This window comes from Myotis myotis, unplaced genomic scaffold (assembly GCF_014108235.1).
Source record: "Myotis myotis isolate mMyoMyo1 unplaced genomic scaffold, mMyoMyo1.p scaffold_m19_p_6, whole genome shotgun sequence".
Taxonomy (NCBI): Eukaryota; Metazoa; Chordata; class Mammalia; order Chiroptera; family Vespertilionidae; genus Myotis; species Myotis myotis.
In genome coordinates this window covers 73,056,147-73,079,704 of record NW_023416368.1, presented here as the reverse complement: position 1 = coordinate 73,079,704, position 23,558 = coordinate 73,056,147, and the positions used below count along the sequence as shown (strand labels likewise).

At 35.4% G+C, this 23,558-nt stretch overlaps 1 protein-coding gene across 2 annotated transcripts in view; it reads left to right on the top strand.

Moving 5' to 3' along the window:
• GLRA3 (glycine receptor alpha 3) overlaps nt 1-23,558 on the top strand; it is a 128,718-nt gene that overhangs the window by 91,381 nt on the left and 13,779 nt on the right. Inside the window, exons 7-9 of one of the 2 annotated variants that reach the window (XM_036314887.1) lie at nt 2,313-2,527; nt 17,607-17,750; nt 20,272-20,316. In XM_036314887.1, the coding sequence (XP_036170780.1) occupies nt 2,313-2,527; nt 17,607-17,750; nt 20,272-20,316 (404 nt within the window). The remainder of the gene's footprint in view (nt 1-2,312; nt 2,528-17,606; nt 17,751-20,271; nt 20,317-23,558) is intronic. The other variant, XM_036314888.1, reaches the window with a different exon arrangement.

The window sequence follows — 23,558 nt, the reverse complement described above, 5'->3', positions numbered from 1 at the left end:
CTCTAGAGTTGGTTTTGGGTGATGGATTCGTTTCTTCAGGACGCTGTAACAAGGTGGCACAAACTTGGTGGTATCTCTTGCCCCAAACCCTTTTCTGCTTCTCCTTGCCTTGCTCTGTAAATGGTTACAGTGGCTCACTTTCTCATATCCGCCACGCTCATTCCGGCTTCAGGTCCTTTGTACTTGTCTTTCTCCTGGGCACAAGCCTCTTTCTCCAAATTATCCCAGGCCTAATACTCTCACATACTTCAGGGCCGGCCTTCAAATGACCCTTCATCACCAGCACAGGTTGAACACCCACATCCACTCCCTTCCTCCCCTGCTTTCACTGTCTGAAATTATACCTTCAATTGACATGTTTACTTATACATTATCTGTTTCTCTCATTACCATAAATTAATAAAGCTAAGGATTGTATCTCTTCATTTCTGTATGTCTGGGATCTGCTAAAGTACACAGATGCTCAATAAATATTTATTGAGTAAAACAATAGAGTGGATTTTAACATGGAAAATTTGTCTGTACATGTGAGAATACTAAAAGCCTGTCCACCCCAGGAGGAAGGGGGAGAGGAACCATTTTACTCTAAACAGGAAAATTTTACTTTCAATCTGTATCAGCAAAAATGCTTCCCCTCCAATTTTATTGAGGGATAATTGACTAAAATTGTAAGATTATTAGTGTACAATGTGATGATTTGATATAAGTATACATTGTGAAATGATTCCCCCTATTGAGTTCATTAACATGTTCATCACCTCCCATATTTATTTGATGTGTGCAGGCAAAAACATTTAAGTTCTAGACTCCTAGCGAATTTCAATTACACAGTACAATGTTACCAGCTATAGTCACCATGTTAAACATAGCCTCACAATGAGGGCTTCTTTTTCTTGAGAATCATATGAACTGTAAAGAATGTATTCAAAGTACCCAAATGGTTAGCAATTGTTACTGATTACACCATGAGATTACGTGAGTTATTTAACAGTTATATCACGAAAATGCCTTATTATTCTTGCTCTACTTCATTTCATTATTTTAAAGAAAAACTTAAAAATTATATTTTAAGAGTTTTAAACATCTAAAGTATTTTCATATACTCTAAGAATGGTTCAACATTCTGTATGTATTTGATAAATTCATGAAAGGATCATGTGTAGCTGGCATATATGTTTCTGACTACTAGACACTTAGTGTGGAATCCAACTTTCCCAGAGTTTATGAAACTCTGTAAAGACTTTTAAGCTCTGGAATCTCATCCATCCCTTCTTCCTGCAGCCCAGACCATGCAATACTGTAGCATGTGGCTCAGGTCACAATAATAGAAATTTTGTACTGAACCCTACACTAGCAATATATATACTAGCAATTTTCCCAGCTGTGCTCTCTGATTCTTTCTCTTATAATAAGATTACAGAATGTCCCTTAAAGAAAGACCAGTGTGCTAACTCCCTGACCTTATCCTTCTTAAAATAGTTTGAATAAGGGAAGAATAAAACCAAGAGTTAGATGATTAAGATAAACAATTATTTTAAGGAGAGGTAACATGGCAATAGAGTAGGGAATAGAACCAGGGGATAAGCAGAAATGTCAACAAAATGTTTACTTAAACCACAATTTATGCCTCTATTAATTACTCTAATAGAGACACAAAGATGTGAATATATAAGACAAATGTACCTTAGGTGTCTTTTTATTAGGTGTGTTCTTAAGTTATGTTTGAAGTTATCAATGGGAAATAATATGTTTTCCTATTTGTTAGCATTCATAGTTTCTAAATTATCAATACATAAAATAAATTACAGATATTGCATTTAAGGAACTATTCAACTTCAATTGTATTTATCCTTTAGCACTGACTTTAAAGTCAATGTAAAGGCTTCTGGAACAAATAGTAGTACCTGACTCTAAATAAATACTTGAAAGCACCAGAAACAGTCAATGAGCAAGAAAAAAACAACACAGTCACTGAGTAATTTGTCTCATCAATCTCAGAGGCATTTGTTAGAATCAAGTGAAATAATAGACCTTTGAGTAGTTTGACAAGTATGCAGTGTTAATCAAGTGTGAAGTGATAAGAATACTATGCTATTTCCTCAAATAGTACATTCTCTTGTTGCTTCTAGATGCTAGCAGAAAAATAAGAAAAAATACTTTTCAGAAATGGATTTGCATATATGATTTAGGATCTCTTTTTGTGGTAATGGAAAATTTTAAGACAAAATTATGGGGGGGAAAAACCTGTGAGATTTGATGCCAAAACAAAGACGTACTTTTACCAATTACTGCCTTAATTTTCAATCAATCAGGAAAGTTTACATGTATAGAAGTGCGATTCCATCTTGAACGACAAATGGGATACTATCTGATCCAGATGTATATTCCCAGTCTCCTGATTGTTATTCTGTCATGGGTTTCATTCTGGATCAATATGGATGCTGCTCCGGCCAGGGTAGCTTTGGGAATAACTACTGTGCTGACTATGACCACACAGAGTTCAGGATCCCGAGCTTCCTTACCAAAGGTAAGTGCACACAAAGGACATACAAATATATTAATTAGCACAAATCTGTATAGATGCATAGTTATATACATATACATCATTGTTAGTTTTTGTCAGATCTTTTTCATTAGTATTTATTACTCATTGCTGATTTTTTAAAATATATTTTATTGATTTTTACAGAGAGGAAGGGAGAGGGATAGAGAGTTAGAAATATTGATGAGGGAGAAACATCGATCAGCTGCCTCCTGCACACCACCTATTGGGGATGTGCCCACAACCAAGGTACATGCCCTTGACCAGAATCGAACCCGGGACCCTTGAGTCCCCAGGACGACACTCTATCCACTGAGCCAAACCGGTTAGGGCTCATTGCTGATTTTTAAGTAATGACCAAGGCAGAAACATTTGTAAAACACAAAAATTGATAAAGAAAAATAATTTGCACATATGCATAATCAATGAACACATACAATAGTGTGAAAAAGGCCTGGGGAGGGTGGGAACCAGGTGGATGACGGCAATATAGGGGATATCTATAATACTCTCAACAATAAAGATAAATGAAAAAAAGAAAGAAAAAAATTTTGCAAACCAATGATATCATACATTCATAGTTATGACCCGCAATTATTTAAACATCAATAATACTCTGATACACTATAGAATTTTATATGTTTAGATTTTTTTTTACATTTAGAAGCCTATCAAATGTATAAATAAAGTAAATCTATACAGTAACTTTATTCTTTATTTATTTTTAAAAATATTTTTACTGATTTCAAAGAGGAAGGGAGAGGGAGAGGGAGAGAGAGAAACATCAATGATGAGAGAGAATCATTGATCAGCTGCCTCTTACATGCCCCACACTGGGATCAAGCCCGCAACCCAGGCATGTGCCCCAACCAGGAATCAAACCGTGACCTCCTGGTTCATAAGTTGATGCTAAACTACTGAGTCATACCAGCCAGGCTATACAGTAATTTTAAATGATCGCACAATACTCCATTGTATGGATGTGCTATAATAATATACTTACTATTAGGACTTACACAATAATGAACATTCATATAATGAATGTTAAAATATGCATATATATACTAGTACACGCATATGTGTGTATATGTACACGTGGACACATATATACATGTACACATATAATTTTATATCTATTTGTATCATTTTCTTAGTGTAAATTTTTAGAACTGGAATTTCTGCTCAAATAGTTGTAAGCATTGAAATGTATTGCTAAATTTCCTATCAGCAAAATGTATAGCAATTACACTTTCACAAGTATTGTATGGGAGTGCCAATATTGCTGCACTCTGAGTTAAATATATTATTTTGGGGTATGCTTTTTCCCCTCTGCCTTTTAAGCTGCTACAGGTCAATAAAAAAGAAAGCTTATCTAATACCACAATTTTAGTCCATGCTGAGCTGCCAGAATTAAAATAAACTGTTTTCTTTATGAGATTTGTAAAAGACCCCATTTTTTTCCCCAGAAGATATGTTGAAATAAAACATAGTCTCTTTTTTCATCTAATTAGCAACATAACAATACAAAATTATTTTCTTCTTCTCAATGACTTCTAAGAAAGGCATTTCTCCTCTCTAAATTAAGTAATTCTATCTACTTGCAACAGGCTTCTCTATGTCCTTTGCAATGACATAGATATAATAAAATAATGTTCACTTGCCCGACTCTTGTGGCTCAGTGGTTGAGCATCAGCCTATGAACCAGGAGGTCACAGTTCGATTCCCAGTCAGGCACATGCCCTGGTTGCAGGCTTGATTCCCAGTGTGGGGTGTGCAGGTGGCAGCCTAACAGTGATTCTCTCTCATCATTGATGTTTCCCTCTCTCCCTCTCCCTTCCTCTTTGAAATCAATAAAAATATATTTTTTAAAAATGGTATTCACTTTTCTTGTGCATTTGATGCAATCTAATTACAATGCTAAGTACATTGTAAATGTACAGTCATGGTCCCTTAACCCTTCCTATGAATTGCATTCTATGTTTCAATGTATTAGATTAAAATGTTTCAATGAATAAAAGTTGATGACAGGATATTTTATTACTAAAAATGTTATTTAATATACGGAGAACTTGATATTTAGCGATGCTCCCTCTGCTTTAAGATCTAATGGTTGCCTTTCAAAATAAGGTTTATTTTTTTAAACACTGAATTATATTTTCAAAATTATGCATATCAACTAGTGTTTTAAAAAATACTGTCTTAGTGAAAATTGTAAATCTGCATATAAGATTAAACTAATTCATCTCAAGGCTTATTTATACAGTGGTGGGCAAAAGTAGGTTTACAGTTGCATTGTGCCATTCTTTTGAGTTATTGAAGCTATTATAATCATAACCTGCATGTCTTTTTCCATAAGAATAACTGTAAACCTACTTTTGCCAACTCCGGTATATGTCTAAATGTCTCAAGGGCTCTCTGAGTAATTTATAAAGGAAATTGCCAGTTTACTCATTGATTTTCCTTATGAGCTAAACAGAAATCAAAGTTCATTTGTTCTGTAAGTTGGCAACCAGAAAGAAGAGCACAAAATGCTTTATATTAGGAAATTTCAGTTTCTAAGAGGCACAATATAAAGATATTTGGATACAGAGATTAAGGCAGGATTGGGAGATCATAGAGATTTGAGTGGAGGAAGAAGAGATTTATAAAAAGCAATAAATTATAAAAAAAATTAATGAAGACACAAGTTTTGTTTTTAAAGGGAAAGAAGGATTGGGATGACTTTAAGCTTTTTCTCAAAAATTAAGAAAGATTTTTTAAGGCATTTATTTCACTGTGATCTCAGGGAAAGAATGCACTTTTCCCTCTGAGTTTAATTATATGCATAAATGTGTAGAAAACCTCTACATCTCTCAAATTATAGAGACAATGACCACTGGAAATGTGATAACATTTCATTCTGAGCCACAAAAAAGAATTTATTGGTAAGGTGATATCTTAAGAGAAGGTGACCATATCATTTTAGGCTTTGCGATAGTTGAGGAATGGAAGGATGAGCATATTCAGTTATATACATTAGACTTCAGGGAAGGCAGATGGTGAATAGCCAGAGGAAACAAGAATTGACCCATTGAGATGAAATAATTTAAAAGAGTAGAACATTTTTTAAAAATTCTGATTCTGTGATGGGGTAGGGAGGGACTAGAAAGGCAAGATGCAAGAGTCTCCCATTTGCACTTAAAAACAGATGTCTGAAACCTTGAACTTTAAGATCTGCTACTCTCAACCTCACAAAAGAAGTCTCAGATGCCGGAAAGACTTACCACTAAAACAACCACCATTGTCCTACTGACAAAATCTAGGAAGTAGGAAAACAAATTAAATTCAGGAAAACAATAGGATTATCAGACGTTGGAGGAAGAAACAATAAATCATTAATTTATGATAACTACTTAGTGTTTTGTCCTGGCTCTGTGCCAATAATCTCCTGTAGAATAAGAATGACTCGGAGTAGAAAGTGTCAAAGAACATACCTTAGCCAGCACCTTGAGAACTACACACCTGAGAGCCCTCTCTGACACTGGCCTCTACAGTGTCATGATAAATGCAGCATGTAATAGCCCAAAGCAAGAAGACCCCTGCGATTCACTTCTTGGAACTAAAAACTGCTTGGCATGCCTGTAGTGCCTTCATCAGTGGCCCAGTGAGGGTGACAATGCACTCTCTTGGGAACAACTTTTTAAAGTTGTATATTTTGATGAACACTTCCTAACACTGGAAGAGAGTGAATGAGAAAACAGTGGTGACTGTGGGCCGTGGTAAAGATTAGGTTTATTTGGGGTGGTTTGGGAAGGATTTTAATAATTGGTGCGATCTCTCTGACTTCACTGTGGAGATAGATAGAAGGGGTGGAAGTGGAAGCAGAGCAAACTATTGTCATCCAGAGCAGATGGTGGTCGGGCTAGATTGGTAGCAGCAGACAGATCATAGCAGATGGATTTAGAACTAGGTAGATATTTTTTGTGAAGGTGTATTGGGAGTGAAATAGACATGCTTTACTTATGAGCTGGACGTTGAGGATTGATGAAAAGGCAGGAGTGAAGCATAGCATTTGGGTGAGTAACTGGGCAAGTAGTTGTGAGAGATACTGATGGGGAAGTTTGGTGAAGGTAACTGATCTCTGGTTGAACATTTTAATTTTGAGATCCTTATAAGATAACCACACAGAATTGTCAAAAAAAAAAGTCAAAACTTCTAAATTTCTGACCAAGGACATGTAGGCCTCAGACTTCAGGGAGTAAACTGTAGCTGGATAGAGATAATTTTCCTAAGTGTAAATGAAAGCCCAGAAAGAGGAGGAAAAGATGTATTTGTGGCTGGCCCTCCTCCTCCTGTTGGAAATGGACTTGAACATATAAAGTGTTCTCTCTCCTTCCTTCCCCCATGGCCATATCTACCACATATGCAGAACAAGTATTCAGTTTAGTTAAAGGTAAGAGCCACTCACCCCAAACTTTTCTTCCATACTCTTTGAGATCTCAACATTGTGTGGTATTTTAAAGAAATGTAAAAATCTTTCCTGGAAGGGTTAAGTTTAATCAGGGTAAAAAGGGGGATGGTAATAATTATTTAATTACTTTTTAGTGGAAATTTGATTTATACTAATACCTTGTTAAGATCTTGGGACTGGGGGAATTATATTATTTTTTAAAGATGGGATGGCTAGAAATAAAAGAGAAGGGGCAAAATATTATTTTAATTTAGAAACTATGGGTTCTAGAAAGAACCCACAGCAGGGAACTCTAGGAAAACATGGGTATTCTGAAATATTACATAGACTTTACCCCTTCTTTTCTGCTTCCAAAGATCAGTTATTTGCTATTAGAGACCTACTCCCATTCCTTTTTCATTCTGTTTCATAGGGACCAGCTAAGGCCTAGCTCTGGTTCGTGTTTTCTGTTTTGTATCATTCACAGAAATACATGAGTGTCACCATGTACACACTAGTTTAGTCTTTTGGAAAGGAGCTTCAAAGCCATTATCATATCAGAGACCCTTGAAGTTAGGATGTTAAACAGAAAGACATGTGCACGCACACACGTGCACACACACATACTCACACCCACGCAGACGTAAACTTGGCAGGGATGGGGAATCTCTAGATTCCAAGTTCATCCAAACCCTAGCTCTTAACACAATGTATCATGACATTCATGGGGCTTTAGGCCCTGTTTCAATGCACTTATACTGCAATTATTTTGCGTTACAAACAACCTCCAGATCTCACTGCATTGTCAGCTTTTTTCTTGCTCGGAGGCCTGTGGTTTGCCTGTCCCTCTCCTGGGCTTGTCTGAGACTGGCTGACGTAGGATAGGCTGAAATCTAGGCTGCAAAGTGGGTGCAGGTCCATTCCTGGGTCTTCCCATTTTAGGGCCTCGGGTACTGCTAGCATGCTTTTCCCATGGAGGAGTGCAGGAAAGCAAGAAGGAAGGGGACTGTATTCCCCCCACAGGGAACCCTAGGAGAGAAAGGGAGGGAAAAAAAGGATTGTCAACAAATAGTCTTATCTACCTCAGAGACTACTATTGCTAAAACTTTCTGTCTCCTTTCTTAGACCAGAATCTGTCGTATCAACAAATACTAAAGAAAGCAAGAGGGGAAGAAGGGGCGGAGAAAGGGAAGTGGGAAGATTCTGTGTGATTTCTCCATTCTGCCCCCACCACTATGGCCATGTCCTTTGGCAGAGAGCTCCCGATCATTACAAAATAAGAAACAAAGAAACACGTGAAGTTTCAAAGGTGGCTAATCAATTCAATTAAATATTTCACGGAAGCCAGTAGCTGATGAAAATTACAAATTCTGCCCCAAAAGCTGTTTACCTTAAATGATTTCCTCTCACCTTCCCCCCATTCACTTTGTCTGTACAACCCATGAGGAGTAGTTTTTTGAAAGGACAAACTATCTTGTATATATTTTGATCCTCAGAGCTTTTATTTATAACTTCAAACAGGAGTTATGTGTCTATTGAGTAAATGTCATGCAGATACTTAAAGACAACGTGACCTTTTAAACATTTACTTAGTACTGAGCCTTTAAATATTGACTTAATTTGAGAAGCAAGAGTATGTCATTTTTTCATCGCCCTAAAAGAATGTGAGAACTTAAATTACTCTTTATTAATGCAGAGCACTATTTTTCTCCTGAGAATCACCAAATTAATGAAAAAGAATTTAAATATTGCATATATCTATCTTATAGCCTAATAAAACTATCGGTTCTTAGAAAACATATTAAGTTTTTATTTTTCATAAAGATGCCAACTACACAAGTGATTACAGCTGTTAGAAAATATAAATTGAATGGTTATTTTTTATTTGAATAGCATGATTGTGTGGGTACACAGAGATCTATAGGTAACATTACATTAAAAAAAAAGAAAAAGTGAAGGATTTCTATTCACTATTGTGTTCTTATCTAATTAGTTCTCAAAATATATGTTATTATTCCTCTTAAAAATACCCTGCAGTTTTAAAGGAGAGGAAGTTATAAATGTCAGCAATGATGTAAATGGTAGGGAGGGGCTGCAGAGTAGTCAGGTTTTCCAATTAACATCGCAATTAGTAACTATTGCTCCTAGTAATATTTTGGTCCTCACCATTTAAATACAAGATTCTAATATCTAGTCAAATATACTTTAATAAAGTTTAGTACAAATGTGATGCAAGTGGGTTCATTTAAAGTTTATTAATGTGACAGTATTTAACAAGGAAATATACTTTATAAAACAATTTTTGATGTGGGCAATACATTTAATTTTTTAAAATTTCTCATTGAACATAATAATTTGGTTCCATATTACATTCATTGGGGGAAAAAGAGAAAAAGAAAAAGGCACAGAAAATGAGAGAATTATTCATACCTTTTTGTTAAAATCATGAGACATAATGCATATGAATATCATCCAATCTTATAAGTGCTTTTGGAACAGATGATTCCTAAACATAGGTGAGTCCTATAATGAAAGGAATGCATATTGATAGATATCTCTTGTTCTACATTTGACTTTAAAGCCTACATTTACTGGGCTTACTAGATCTCATTAAGCTGAAAATTAGCAGTTATCAAGCATGTTCTCTGTAGTTGGCATTGACAAAGAACCATTACATAAATTCTTAAATCTGAAGGCATAATTAGAAAAAAGTATATAATCAATCACAAAGTTTAAAATATTTTTGAAATGACATAATGCATTGGCTTTGGCATCAAAGTAAATTTAAAAACAAAAATACGTATATGCAACCTTGAGATAATTTTGCTTAAATAATGTCTTATACTCCCTTTATTGCATTCACATATATCCCAGAACCATATCACAAACACTCTTGACAGATAATAATGGTTACAAAACTCCCCCTTCCCAGTAGAATAAAGAATTTGGTCCAAAAATCAGTGTGGAAAAGCACCTAATAGGCTTTATGCCTTTTTCATTTCTGTTTGAAGTTATAAATAAAGGCCTTAAACCTCAGAAAACAAGGGAATAGGAAGTACATTATTACAATAAAGATGATGTAATAGAAACACAAAACAGCCAATAGCAAAATGCAGAGGAGAGTGAAGTCAACAATATAATTCAAGCCTAACCGAGCAGGTAAAAAAAAATCAATATATTAAGAAATTCCAGTAACTAACAGCATGTACCTAAGAATCATTTCCAACAACAACAAGGTCTTACAGTTTCATCTAAGTGTAAACATGAGTCATGTCCTATAAAACAGATGATTGTAAAACTCCCATAGTTGCAGCAGAAATCTCAGATAACCAGGTCACCTTTCAAAATCTCTTAGTCCTTTATTTCAGGTTTGTTTTTTTTTAATTTTTTAGAGAGGGAGAAGAAGGGAAAGAGAGAGAGAAATGTGATCGAGCCCATAAGCTGAGCGTGTGCTCTGAGCAGGAATCAAACCTGCAACTTTTTTGTGCATGAGAACCACTCTGGCCAGGGCTCCCTTAGCCTTTTTGGTTGCACTTGTCTTATCTGGTGGCTGGAGGAATTAGACAAATTTATCACTTTGGAAATAATGCAGTTCTGCTATTATGATTCCCTGTTACATTTTATTTCTTTTTTAAAAAATATATATTTTTATTGATTTCAGAGAAGAAGGGACAGGGAGAGAAATAGAAACATCAATGATGAGAGAGAATCATTGATCGGCTGCCTCCTGCACACCCCACACTGGGGACTGAGCCCACAACCCAGGCATGTGACATCCTGGTTCATAAGGCAACACTCAACCACTGAGCCACACCAGCCAGGCACATTTTATTTCTTAAAATAAAAACCTTTATGTGGAAAATAAATATGATGTTTGAAGCATCCAGTATGAATGTGACATCAGGACTGGGCTGTTGCATTGCCTCCAGGGTGGTACATGTCAAAGCTCACAGTGTCCTGTGCTGTGTGATTCACTGCTTATTGCTCCAAGGAAATGTCCTCCTGACAGTTCCTTTAGCTTAAATATCAGCTTAACTCCACTTCAACACCTGTTTCCAAAACATTATTTAATTCTTTGCCATTGTTTTTATTATTTCTCTCTCTGGCTTTAGGTCTTAAATGAAGATCAACATGATTTTGAGATTAATATTTATTTTTCCTATAAACTTTACGAAGTCCAAAAATCTTCTACAGGTTGTATATGAGGGAGAAAGGTGGGATTAACTGTACTACAATTTGGCTTTTACAAAGCCAAAGATAAATGAATAGCCAATGTGATCTGAAACAAAATACCCAGAACAAAAGCCATAACATAAGCAGGAAAATGTTCAGCCTGTCTCAGAGAAAAGCATTGAGCTGTATACTTGAGTCACTTGACCATTCCACAGCCAGAATTACTCATTACAATGTATGAGACAATTCTAAGGAACTGGGGGAATTCGCCAGGATTGATTGTGAGGAAGAGAACACATCACCCTATTCAAAGGGCTATTTTAGCTAATCAAGAGAAATGCACTGTGATTTTTATACCATTTTATTAAATAAAAAGCAAATTGAACTGAGAAAAGAATTGACAAAATAATCACTCTCAAGTGATTCCTGGAAAATTCACCTGATAATAAACCTAGCTGACAGATTGGTTTACATGAGATGTTTTGTTTTGTAAACCCTGGTTTTGTTTTTATACTTTCAACTATAGCTGACATTCAATATAACATGAATTTCAGGTGTAGAGCATAGTGGCTAGACATTTACATAACATTCAAAGTGATCCCCAGAATAAGTCTGGTACCCACTGGGCACCATACGTAGTTATGTCCGGGTTCTGGTTTAATCAATTCCTTATTCTTAAATTTAGGTTGTGGCTGCTTGTAAATACATTTTAAATTTCTATTTCTGGTTGATTAATAGTAGTCTGGGTTATAGTTTATAATTTAGTAAGTATAATTTACTATCACTTTATAGTCTGGGCTGTAGTAAAGGACATTATTGGTCCCAGGAAGCAAAACTTTTGACCACCTTTGAGTGGAGTAGGGGAAAGGCAGACATCTTGGCAGGCCTCTCAACTACAGAATATGGTGCTGTACTTCTAACACTGCTCATCCAAAGTACTTGTAAGAGAATATAATCTAAAACTGCTGCTGCTCAATAATCTTATCACAGACTAGTGTAAAAGTCAATTTAGTGATGAAAGATTGCCTGCGGCGATATGTGCAATCTAAGTATCTCTCTGAATCAGAGAGCACAAAATCAAATGACTTTAGAGATTCACTACCTGGACTCTGTTATTTTTTCTTAGTCTTTTTTTTTCTTTATTTTATTGTTGACACCATTACAGTTGTTCCCATTTCTCCTTACCCACCTTTGCCCGCCTCCACCCAACACTTCCCTCTGGCCATCTGGACTCTGTTTTTCGTACTTCCTTCCAATTGATTTTACTGGACTTGACACCATGGTGGGAGCAAATTTTCGGCTGAAGATCAAAGAGGTTTCTTTTTCTGTCCCACTGAAATAATGATCAGCTTCTTTCTGTAAAGCAATGGGTTTTGCTCTCTCATAAAGCTGCTTTATTATTCTATTCAAGATATCATGAACAGTGAGCAGATTATAATCCACACTTTTCCTCAAGTCTGTGCTTGTAGGATCCGGGGTTTTGTTTCAGAAGTACCAGTGCCTGCCCCATCCACACCCTCAGCCGCTGAGGCTGGCTTTCTCTGGGTAGGGTTCCGCATCTTTGGTTTGTTGTTGGGGTTGACTGTGAGTAGCTCTGATTACTGAGCTTTGAACAGTGACCTGGAGTACTTATGACCAAATGGGAGGCCCATCAGTGCCCTGATTTTCCTCAACCCCACAGGTCACAGTGAGGAAGACAATGACAATAGTCCAGAGTCACCATTAGACTCAAAGTGAACATGGAATGTCTTCTCTTTTTTCAAGCCAGTGATATTTTGGGAGTTTTTTTATTGTATCCTATCCTATCTTGAATCCTCCTATGCACACCTCCTTGCAACACTGGAAGAGTAGATATTGAGAAATCCATGCTCAGGCAAGCTCCCAGAGCATGACTGCTTCCCAGGGCCAAGATGACTTGGTTCCAATCTTTATAATCAGGATGATTGATGATGATAATTATTGATGATGATATATATATCATCAATATAGAAGAAGCAGGCTTCCTCTATTTTTTAATGATAAATAACTTTGCAAAGTAAAATGAATGCATTTTGGTGGTGGGGGGGAAATAGTATGATATAAGAATTCTACAGAACATATAATACTTATATTCCTTTCCATGCATTATAAGATATTTTTTAGAATAAAAAAGACAAGGCCTTGTAGTAATCTAGCTCTGCACACTCAAATAATTTATCAAGCTGATCTCTTCCTGAATTATCATATGACAAGCAGGCAATGATCTTCTTGCTCACAAAAACACTTCATTATAATTAATGTAAGAATGGTGTTGAGGAGACTTGCATTGTATTCAGAGGATAAAAATGTTTCCCTGATCTCACGTTGCTTCCCCAGAGCAACTAGTTTGTTTTTATGTGATAAATACAATGCTAAGAAGTTGATTATTGATTTTAGGATCAAACCCAAAAGTATAGAGGACTTTACAATATATATTTTGTGTACTGACTTGACTTTTAACTATCAGATAAAAGTTAAAGAGGCTGGAATGTTGATATAGAGAGAGTTATTTTTCCTTAGTGTGGTCACAGTTGTAAATTTGTAATGGCGCTTAAATAGAAGCAGCCTAATAACTAGACATAGAATAGTAGTTAAATTTATGGGCTCTGGAGCTAGGTTAGTTGTATTTGTCTTAGCTGCGCAATTTGGTAACTGTCTTAGTCCAGGCTGCTATAACAGAATAGCACAGAATGAGTGGCTTAGAGACAACAGGAATTCATTTCTCACAGTTCTGGAATTTTAGAAGTCCAAGATCAAGGTACTGGCAGATTTGGTGTCTGGTAAGGGCCCTTTCCTGGTTAATAGATGTGGAATCTTCTAGTTGTGTTCTTTGATGGTGGGATGGATGCGGGAGCTCTCTGGGGTCCTTTTTATAGAGCACTAATCTGTCCTTTCAATATTCAGATTCAGTCTCTAATGGTAGCTACGTGACAAGTTATTTTACTTAAGCAAGTTATTTTACTGTGCCCCAGTCTCCACATCTCTAAAATGGGAATAGTTTCCTCAGTGGTTATGAGGATTAAAAGTCTTAGTTTTGGACAACTACTAAAAACACTTAGTAGTTCTATGGACATTACTAAGAATATTCCCTGGCATGTTAGCTATTAAAACTAGTTCTCTAATCATAAATGGCCAGTGATTATAAATCACTCCACATGGTTCAGTCAAATCAACATTACTGGAGAGCCTGTACTATAATGAGCACCATGGTAGCTCCTATAAATATAAGGATGAATAAGACCTGACCCTTGTTTTTAGCTCATGGGAAATGGTAGCCTAAAAGGAGCAAGGAGAATGATATGTAAATTAATAGTGGCAGCACAGTGGGTTAAAGTGAGTAATTTAAAAAGTATCTTGTCTGTCTTGATCACCTCTGTAACTACAACACTAAGAACAGAATTTAGGTGCATTAATGGTGTTCAGTAAATGTTGAATGAAAAAAAAAGTGAATGAATGCATGTAGTAAGAAAGGTAAGTTGGGAGCCAATCATGAAGGAATTTGTACACTATGAAACAGATTTTGGACATGTATTTAATGGGTAATACTGAGGAGAGATTGTTGTTTAAAATAGAATTAAGGTTCCAGCAGCACAGTGGATGATGGGACTGTTGGCAAGGTGGTCCAGAAGGATGAAGCGAATTGGAATGAAACTGCCCAGAGGACAGACAGCAGGCAGTGGGGATAGAAAGGTGATAATTTGAATCACATGGGGAGTGTGTTATAGGCCATGAGTATGTTATGCATTGTTGGAGTAAAAACTGCTACCTTTACATAAAGTTACCGAGCCTAGAGTTCCAAACTACCCAGATCCAGAGTTTGCTGTACTTGGAGGAGCAGGGAGAGTGGAGGAGGAGAAAAGAGGTGAATAGGTGAGTGAGGTAAGAGGGGAGAATGAGGAAAGTAAGCTTTGAAGCCTCAACAATTGGGAGCTCTTCACAATGAGCAGAACCCTGGCAGACACGAAGGAAGTTTGCATATGTCTGCTGTCATTGAAAGCATTCATTGGATTCATCTGGAAAGTAAACTTCTGATTTAATCTCTTTGTTTCATGTTATTATACATTCAGGTTGGTAAAGAATGCACAAGTGCTTTATGACTCATATTCTTCTAGGAATGGCGTAGCTTGAGAGAGGACCTTTGGAAGCAGAATTACATCTTCCAGGAATGCATATATTTGAAGGCAACTGGGAATTTCTGGCATAACTGAAGAACTTATGAGATTTAAATTTATGCTTTACAAACAGATGGACACTTAGCATAGCACTGGAATAAAATGAGGGCATACTTCCCTTTGCTCGGTAGAGGTCATTCTGACCAGCAGAAGTCACACTTAAGATACAGGAGGTGATGCAGAGAGCTCCTTTGTTGGCATATTTCATATGTAAGTTGACACCATTAGAGATGTGAAGAAATGACCTGATTTTGAGAGAGAAAAATATTAAAGTTTAAGGTATTTCTCCAGAAAGTGAATCTTTATATGAATCATCATCTATGATTCATTCCTCCCTTGCATTTTAATATTTTACACCTTCATTTGTCTGTCTATTCACTCAGCAAATATGTATACACATGCTAAACACTCTTGTCAAAGTGAACAAAATAGAGGTGCCATCTGCCCTTAAAGAATTCACAGGTTAAGCAGAAAAAGAACAAGAAATAAGCAATTACAACGCAACATATTCAGGTAAGCATAGGTGCCAGGGGATTTTTGAACAGATTTGGGCAAAGCCTAGCCTGAGACCTGAAATGCCATCTGAGAAAGGTGGCAGAAAGGTGTTTTCTTGCTGGATTTGCTTCTCCCTCTACCATAACTTTTCCCCAAATATTGAGCCACTTCCTCTTTTAAAGCACAACCTATATTTGATCAAGATTTCCACAGACTGATATTGGACAAAAAATAACTTTACCAAATATTAAAGATGATGAGAAAGGAAAAAAATACAGAAGATACAAGCAGCATTAAAATAGTCACATGTTCAAGGTGTAAAATTTTGTTCCCTATGGTAGCTACACACTGGTACAAAGAAGTAAGTAGTGCATTTTTGCCTACATCTAGCCTCACTTCCTGCTTTCCTGGGACTATATCTCCTTGGGGAAGGGACATTTATTTCTGCAAGTGGGAAAACAAACTTCTAGGTAACTGTCCATTTCCTAGGAAAACCTAAAAAAAAATGGTTATCATAAATATATTTCATTATTATTCCTAATTCTTGGCAAAGGAGATACTTTCCCCCATGTCTAAGTGGCATGCCTAAAGTATGCAATAAAATGAATGATCTCATGCTTATTCCACAAAAGGTAATGATTTTACTGAAACTGCTTGCATAGAACACGTTAGCTATGTGATGTATACACATATACTACAAGAAATGACATCCTTGAGCAGTTGCCATATGCAGTAAATCACTGTCCAGTTAATCTGAGAGCAAGATTAAAGCAATTTCTGCCCTGCTGGTGTAGCTCAGTGGTTGAGCATTGACCTATGAACCAGGAGGTCATGGTTAGATTCCTGGTCAGGGCACATGCCTGGGTTTCAGGCTGGATCCCCACTAGGGGGCAGGCAAGAGCAGCCTATCAATAATTCTCTCTTATCGTTGAGGTTTCTATCTCTCTCCCCTCCCTTCCTCTCTCTATATATATTTAAATCCTGAACTAAAAGAAAAATGTTTTTCTGCTAAAAGGGGCATTATTGAAACAACTGGTGAAATGGGAGTGGGTTTTAAAATTAGGTGGTGGTGTTTTATTAATATTAATTTCCTGATTTTGTTGGATGTATTAGAGTCATTTATGAGAGTGTTCTTTTTCCTTTAGAAAATACATATAAGTTTTTGGAGGTAATGGAGCATCATGACTGAATATTCAACTCAAATAATTTAGAGAGAAAGGCACAGATATAGACAACATCTATCTCTATTATAATAGAGATAAAGATATATAGACAAATGTAACCAAATGTTTACTACAGAAGTGGGAGTTCTTTTTACTGTTCTTGCAATATCTGTAAGGTTAAAATCATTTCAAAATACAACACTTTTTAATGAAGAAACTATGGACCTAAAAAGCTAAACAGCATTATACTGCCATGATGGTATGGTATATATTAATAGGACTTCATACTTTCCAAGCATTATGCTATACTAACCTAAAAATAAAATTACATTTCATCTTATTTTTTCCCCATCATATGTATGGTCTAATACCACATTTGAAAAGAAATTAACAAAAATATGTGTTTTGACATATGACTAATATATAAAACTTGCAAAGTTAATTACTGAAAAAATTCTTAAGTTAAAAAAAAAAGTGTTGGTGTCATTTCCCTTTCCCCCCCAAACTGGTATACACATGCTATGCTTTATAGCAGACAATTGGTTTTATTCCCAATGGAAGTAACAATACAAGTCAATTTGTGCGCTCTCTCTTTCTCTCTCTTTCTTGGCTAGGTATCATATGTCAAAGCTATTGACATTTGGATGGCAGTGTGCCTCCTTTTTGTGTTTGCAGCACTTCTGGAATATGCAGCTGTAAATTTTGTATCAAGACAACACAAAGAACTTCTGAGATTTCGACGAAAGAGAAAGAATAAGGTAAGCAATTAAATTCATTGGGTTCATCGGGATACCAACTTTTATTAAAAAGTGAATTTGTTATATAAATATATTTTTAAAATATGTTTTTATTTAAGAGAGAAGGGAGAGGTAGAGAGAGAGATAGAAACATCAATGATGAGAGAGAATCATTGTTAGGCTGCCTCCTGCACAACCCCTACTGGGGATCGAGCCTGCAACCCAATCATGTGCTCTTGACTGGAATCGAGCCCTGGACCCTTCAGTCCATAGTCCGATGCTCTATCCACTGAGCCAAACCAGCTAGGGCTGTTATATTTAATAGGATGTGAAGAGAGGAAGTGGAGACCGAGGACTAAATGTTATGATGTTCCTTTGGTTTTGTCCAACTGAAATTTAAATTGTCAAAAATAGCTTCAGGAAGAAAATGGTGACATCTAGGTATACTGTTGACATGAGAGCTTTCTCAACTTCTTTCTAGTATATTTCCTGAAAAGACACCATTTTTTGCTTTCATTAACCAAAACATGTCATTTCTTATTTGCAATGTTAGTATGTTTCTGGTGATTTTACTTCACATAAGTCATCAAATATAGCTATTAAAGTTGTTTTTTTTCCCAAATGAATTCTTTTGTTTCCATCATATATTACCTATTTATTAATACTTTGGTGTTCATGTAGAACTAAGAGGGTTTTTTTTTTCAAATTTCTTTTATTTATTTATTTATTTATTTATTTATTTATTTATTTATTTTTTATTGCTTAAAGTATTACAAAGGGTATTACATATGTGTCCATTTTATCCCCCCGCCCTAGACAGTCCCCTAGCCTCCCCTATCCCCCAATGTCTTATGTCCACTGGTTAAGAGGGTTTTTTTGATACATACTTTCATGTTTTAAAGACATTTCTTCTGAATCCCCATGGGAAACACAACATAGTGTTATTTTTGTCCATCAACCTAATAAATTAAACCTAGAAGAAATGTTATTTAGAACATCATTGGGAGATCACAGGAAGTTGTAGAGGTAATCTCCTAATTGGATTTGGATGTACAGAATGGGGTGGCTCCTCTCTATTAAGACTTACAATGCCATCTCTTTTTAACCAACCCCTTTCCTCTTCTGTGTGGAAGAGTTTCTATTGGCCAGCATATTCACTTCTTTTAATGCGCATGTGCCAGCTAATATTTTGAAAGAGAGTGGAGTCATAAGCAATGGAGAAATTTCATAGTTCATATAGTGCACATTTTTAAGGATTTAATTTTTTAAAGGATTCCTTCTGGTTTCTAAATTATTGACAATGATTTATAGATTCATAAAACCTTTTAAAGCACTAAGCCATGATCTCTCAGTGCTGAGTCTACTCAGTATTAGTCATCTTCTGAAGCAACAACTAATTGACTCCCCAGAATCATCACTGCTCCAATAAATATCCAATTCAGTGCAGCATGGAAGAAACATCAGCGTTGGGATACACTGGTAATTCACTGGACAAAAACAACAACAAAAAACAATGCTAAATTTTGCATTTGATCAATTTTTTATGAAAAGGAAAGCATATAATTTGTACATGAAAACATATTTTGATGGGAGATTAATTTTTTTCATCTCCTTACCCTGTCCTCACCCCTGTCAGCTAGTTTTCTTAGACTTTTCTACTCCTTCCTCATTCGCCTTTTCTTTCTTTTCTTCCCCTTAGTCTGCCTCCCTTACTGTCTATTTGCATCCCCTTTCTCTCTCTTGAGACCTGGTACTGGCCAAAACACTGTAATAGGACAAAACAATTCTGTATCACAGGGCTGAAGCTCTTGTCTTTCCCTTTAACGTTTGATGAAGACAATTTTTCCTTCTAATCTCATTAATCATAAGTAAGGAAATATTTATTTTCCTCTCTCATTTTGGTTTGCTTTTTCACATTTACTTTTTATTTCCCTTCCTTTCTCCTCCTTTCTACAATCTAAAATTTATCAGTCATGTATACTGCAAACTCTAGAAATGAGAAGTATTACACATGTGGGGCTAAGAGCTCAGACATTGTCTACTGCCACCTCATCTCCAACAGTCACAGTAGCCAGTGGATAACATAATAGACTACAAATTTACTTGCTCAATTCTGGTTCCTCCTTTTAAAATATTATCCTTACTGAAGCAGTTCATTATTCAGTTTTACCACCTGTAAGACTATTGGGATACAGATATTTGACATTCCTTCTTTAGCGCAACGAAAGACAGCAAGATTAATTTTCTAATAATTGGCACTCCAGGAAAATGCAAAAATAATATCTTATTGTTTAATCACTATTTGAAATACACCATGTGCAAATATTGTAATTAAGGTTTGGTTCAGGAAAAAAAAATAATAAAATCCAGGTCTTTTTGTTTTGTTTTGTTTTTTAGCTCATTTCATACTTTGGGAAGTGGACATTGCATATGTAAAAATCTATTAATTGATACATGGTTGTTAACATGGTATATGTAATTGAACCCAATTGTGAGATTATATTAATCATGTATGCCTGATTCTCTGGTTTCTCAATCCCAGACAGAAGCTTTTGCATTGGAGAAGTTTTACCGTTTCTCAGACACGGTAAATTCACTTTCTTAACTCTGAGTGGAGGAATGTGGTCGTCAGTAAGAAAGCAGAGAGCATATTCTGCACCCAGGCAGTGTTTGGTGGGGAAACATCTCTTTGCATATGTAAAGCCAAAATACCACCATCGCCCTTCAGCTAAGAATACTCTCTTTTTCTAATAATTCCATTTGTCTTCCCTCACTTAGTAAAAGGATATTTAAATGTTCTTCTTCATCTTATTTAACCAAGTTATTTGGTCAGTCAAAAAAACTTTAATATATATTAAACAGAAATATTATACATGCCTTATTATAGTCCCCATAAAAAGTGCTTTGACAAAGTAAGTTTCAAAGTAAATGGGAAATTTATTTATACAAAAAGTTTGAAAAGCAGCTCCTCTTATCAGAAAATAGAAATCTAGCCCTGACTGGTTTGGCTCAGTGGATGGAGCGTCGGCCTGCGGACTGAAGGGTCCCAGGTTCGATTCCAGTCAAAGGCACGTACCTTGGTTGCAGGCACATCCCCGGTGGGAGGTGTACAGGGGGCAGCTGATCGATGTTTCTTTCTCATCGATGTTTCTAATTCTCTGTCCCTCTACCTTCCTCTCTGTAAAAAAATCAATAAAATATATTAAAAAAAGAAAAGAAAAATCTAAAAATTAGGCAAAAATAAAAAGCTTTGTCTTTTAGAACACATTCTGAATGTTAAGATATGTTAAGATAGTATAGTAAATGAATAATGTTGGTTTTGATAGTGGCATCCATTGATATGTTTGATAAGAAAGAGATCACAAGGATACATGTACATATTCAGTGATAGAATTTAAACCTATCACAGCCAAGAATTTAGTCTAAGCAATCCTATACAAATAGTCCAATCTACTAACTAAAATTTCTGAGAAAAAAAATGTATTTAAAAAAACCTCTGCAGATGATGCTACCACATGCCTTAATTAAGAATAGACATAGTGTTAGATGAATGGACAATAGACATAATGTTAGATGAATATTAAAGTAATCTGAATTTTATAACAGATATCTAGACCCAGTATTATTTTAAAGCACTTAAGTTTTCTTATATTATAATATATAATCTCTCAAGTATTTTTCTTTCCTACTAGAATTGCATATTTGTTGTCAGTTACCTTTACTTTATTATTTTAACTGTAAATTTGAAACAGTATTATTTGCATTAAATTTGAATAATCACATATAATAACCTCTTTGGGAGAGGTATATATTTAAATTTCCAGTCACTAAACAGTTAATGCTTATAGGAGCTTTAGTATAAAACATAAATATTGCTTTATAAAAAATACAAACAAAGAACTGTGATGAAAAAGCAGGTTTACCTCAGAAACAGTCAATACTGAATTATTTTTAAAAACAAAATGATTTTCAACCAAATTCATTGAAAATTAAATGCATTCCATTTATTTTTATAATAATTGTCGTGAAAATTTTGTGTTAATCATTTTAATTTTTAAAAGATAATTTTCTGAGCCTAATAATTCTCTGGGTTGACCAAATTCATCACCAAAAAAACAAACAAACAAAAACTATTTGGAAACCGTCCTATCAATCTAAATCTTTGAATCAACATAATCAAAATGAGTCTAAAAGTTAATTCTGTGTCCTTTCTTTCATGAGTACTACTGGTTTACCTGAAAAAAAAATTTTTTTTAAACTCTAATTTGTCAGAACAGGCAAAATACAATAGCCTCATTATAGAAAGTCTGTTACAGGAGGAGACCTTATACTGATGTAAATATTATTCCTAGAAAAGTTTTTTTAAAATATATTTTATTGATTTTTTACAGAGAGGAATGGAAAGGGATAAAGTTAGAAAATCAATGAGAGAGAAACATCCATCAGCTGCCTCCTGCACACCCACTACTGGGGATATGTCTGCAACCAAGGTACATGCCCTTGACCGGAATTGAACCTGGAACCCTTCAGTCTGCAGGCCAACACTCTATCCACTGAGCCAAACCAGCTAGGGCTCCTAGAAAAGTTTTAACTTGGTTCAGCAATGACTTAGGCATTATAGACAATTTTTAATACCTTGCTTTTTCCTCTATGAAGGTTCAAGTGAACCTTTTGTCTATTGTGAAAGAATAAAGTTTGCTCTTGTGTGCAAATTTCCCCACCCCACACTGTCATAGCCTGCTGTGTGCACACTACCCACTGCACCTGGTCATACTGCTTCTCTCCAGTAATATGTATGCATGGGTGTATGCATGGCATGGAAGTATTTTGGTTAGAAGTTGCTTTTCCCTTGTATGATATCATTGCATTAGAACTGGAGGGGTATTAAGACATGCCAAAATATTTCTGAACATATTTGATTTGCTGAGAGATGTGGATGACTTAGGATTGCTTTAGTGCATTTCATGTAGCTTCTTCTGCATTGCAATATAATGTAACGATGCAATGGTTTGCTGAGAGAAAATGCATTCACACAGTATTCTAGCACCTCTTCGTATTTATCCTGGTATTCACTTTTATTTATATACACAGTTGAGATAAACATGGACCATTAGTTTTAGGTTTTGAAAATAATTACCCAGTTTATATTTTGTTAGACATGATAGTTATCTTTTAATAATAAAGATATAATTGACTGTATTTCAACTATATGTACAAAAAAATCAGTATTTTATTTACTTATGTATTTATGTGTTATCTTACTTTAAAAATAACTCAAGGTAACTTCTAAGAATAATGCATAATTGATTTTTTGACCTTGCACATTTTGTCAGCTCCATAATCTTAGGACAAATACAAATATACATGTACTCTATTTTGGTTGAATGGATGATGCTCCAAAGTTGAAAACAATTTGGCACCCATGTATACTAAATTATTTAATAGTTTTCATTATAGGTCAGTTTATGCTATATTCCAGAGTATAAGATATCCTTTCAATAGGTAAATATTTCCTACAAATTTCTTTGTTACATATCTGAAGATAATAGTTTTCAAATAATTTTAAACAAATTCTATTTCAATGATTCTGATATATGAGGGTTAGAAATTTCATCCTCTCTAGTAAAACAAAAATTGTAAGAATTCAATTATTTTCTGAAAACAAATATTTAGAGATTAGGTTCAACAGAGCTATTTTCAGAGCTATTCTGCCTCTGAAATACTTATTTAGGAAAACAATCTATAATAATAAAAGTGTAATATGCTAATTAGACCGGATAGCCGAATGACCTTCTGGACGTCATTCCGGATGAAGCCGCCATGGTGGGG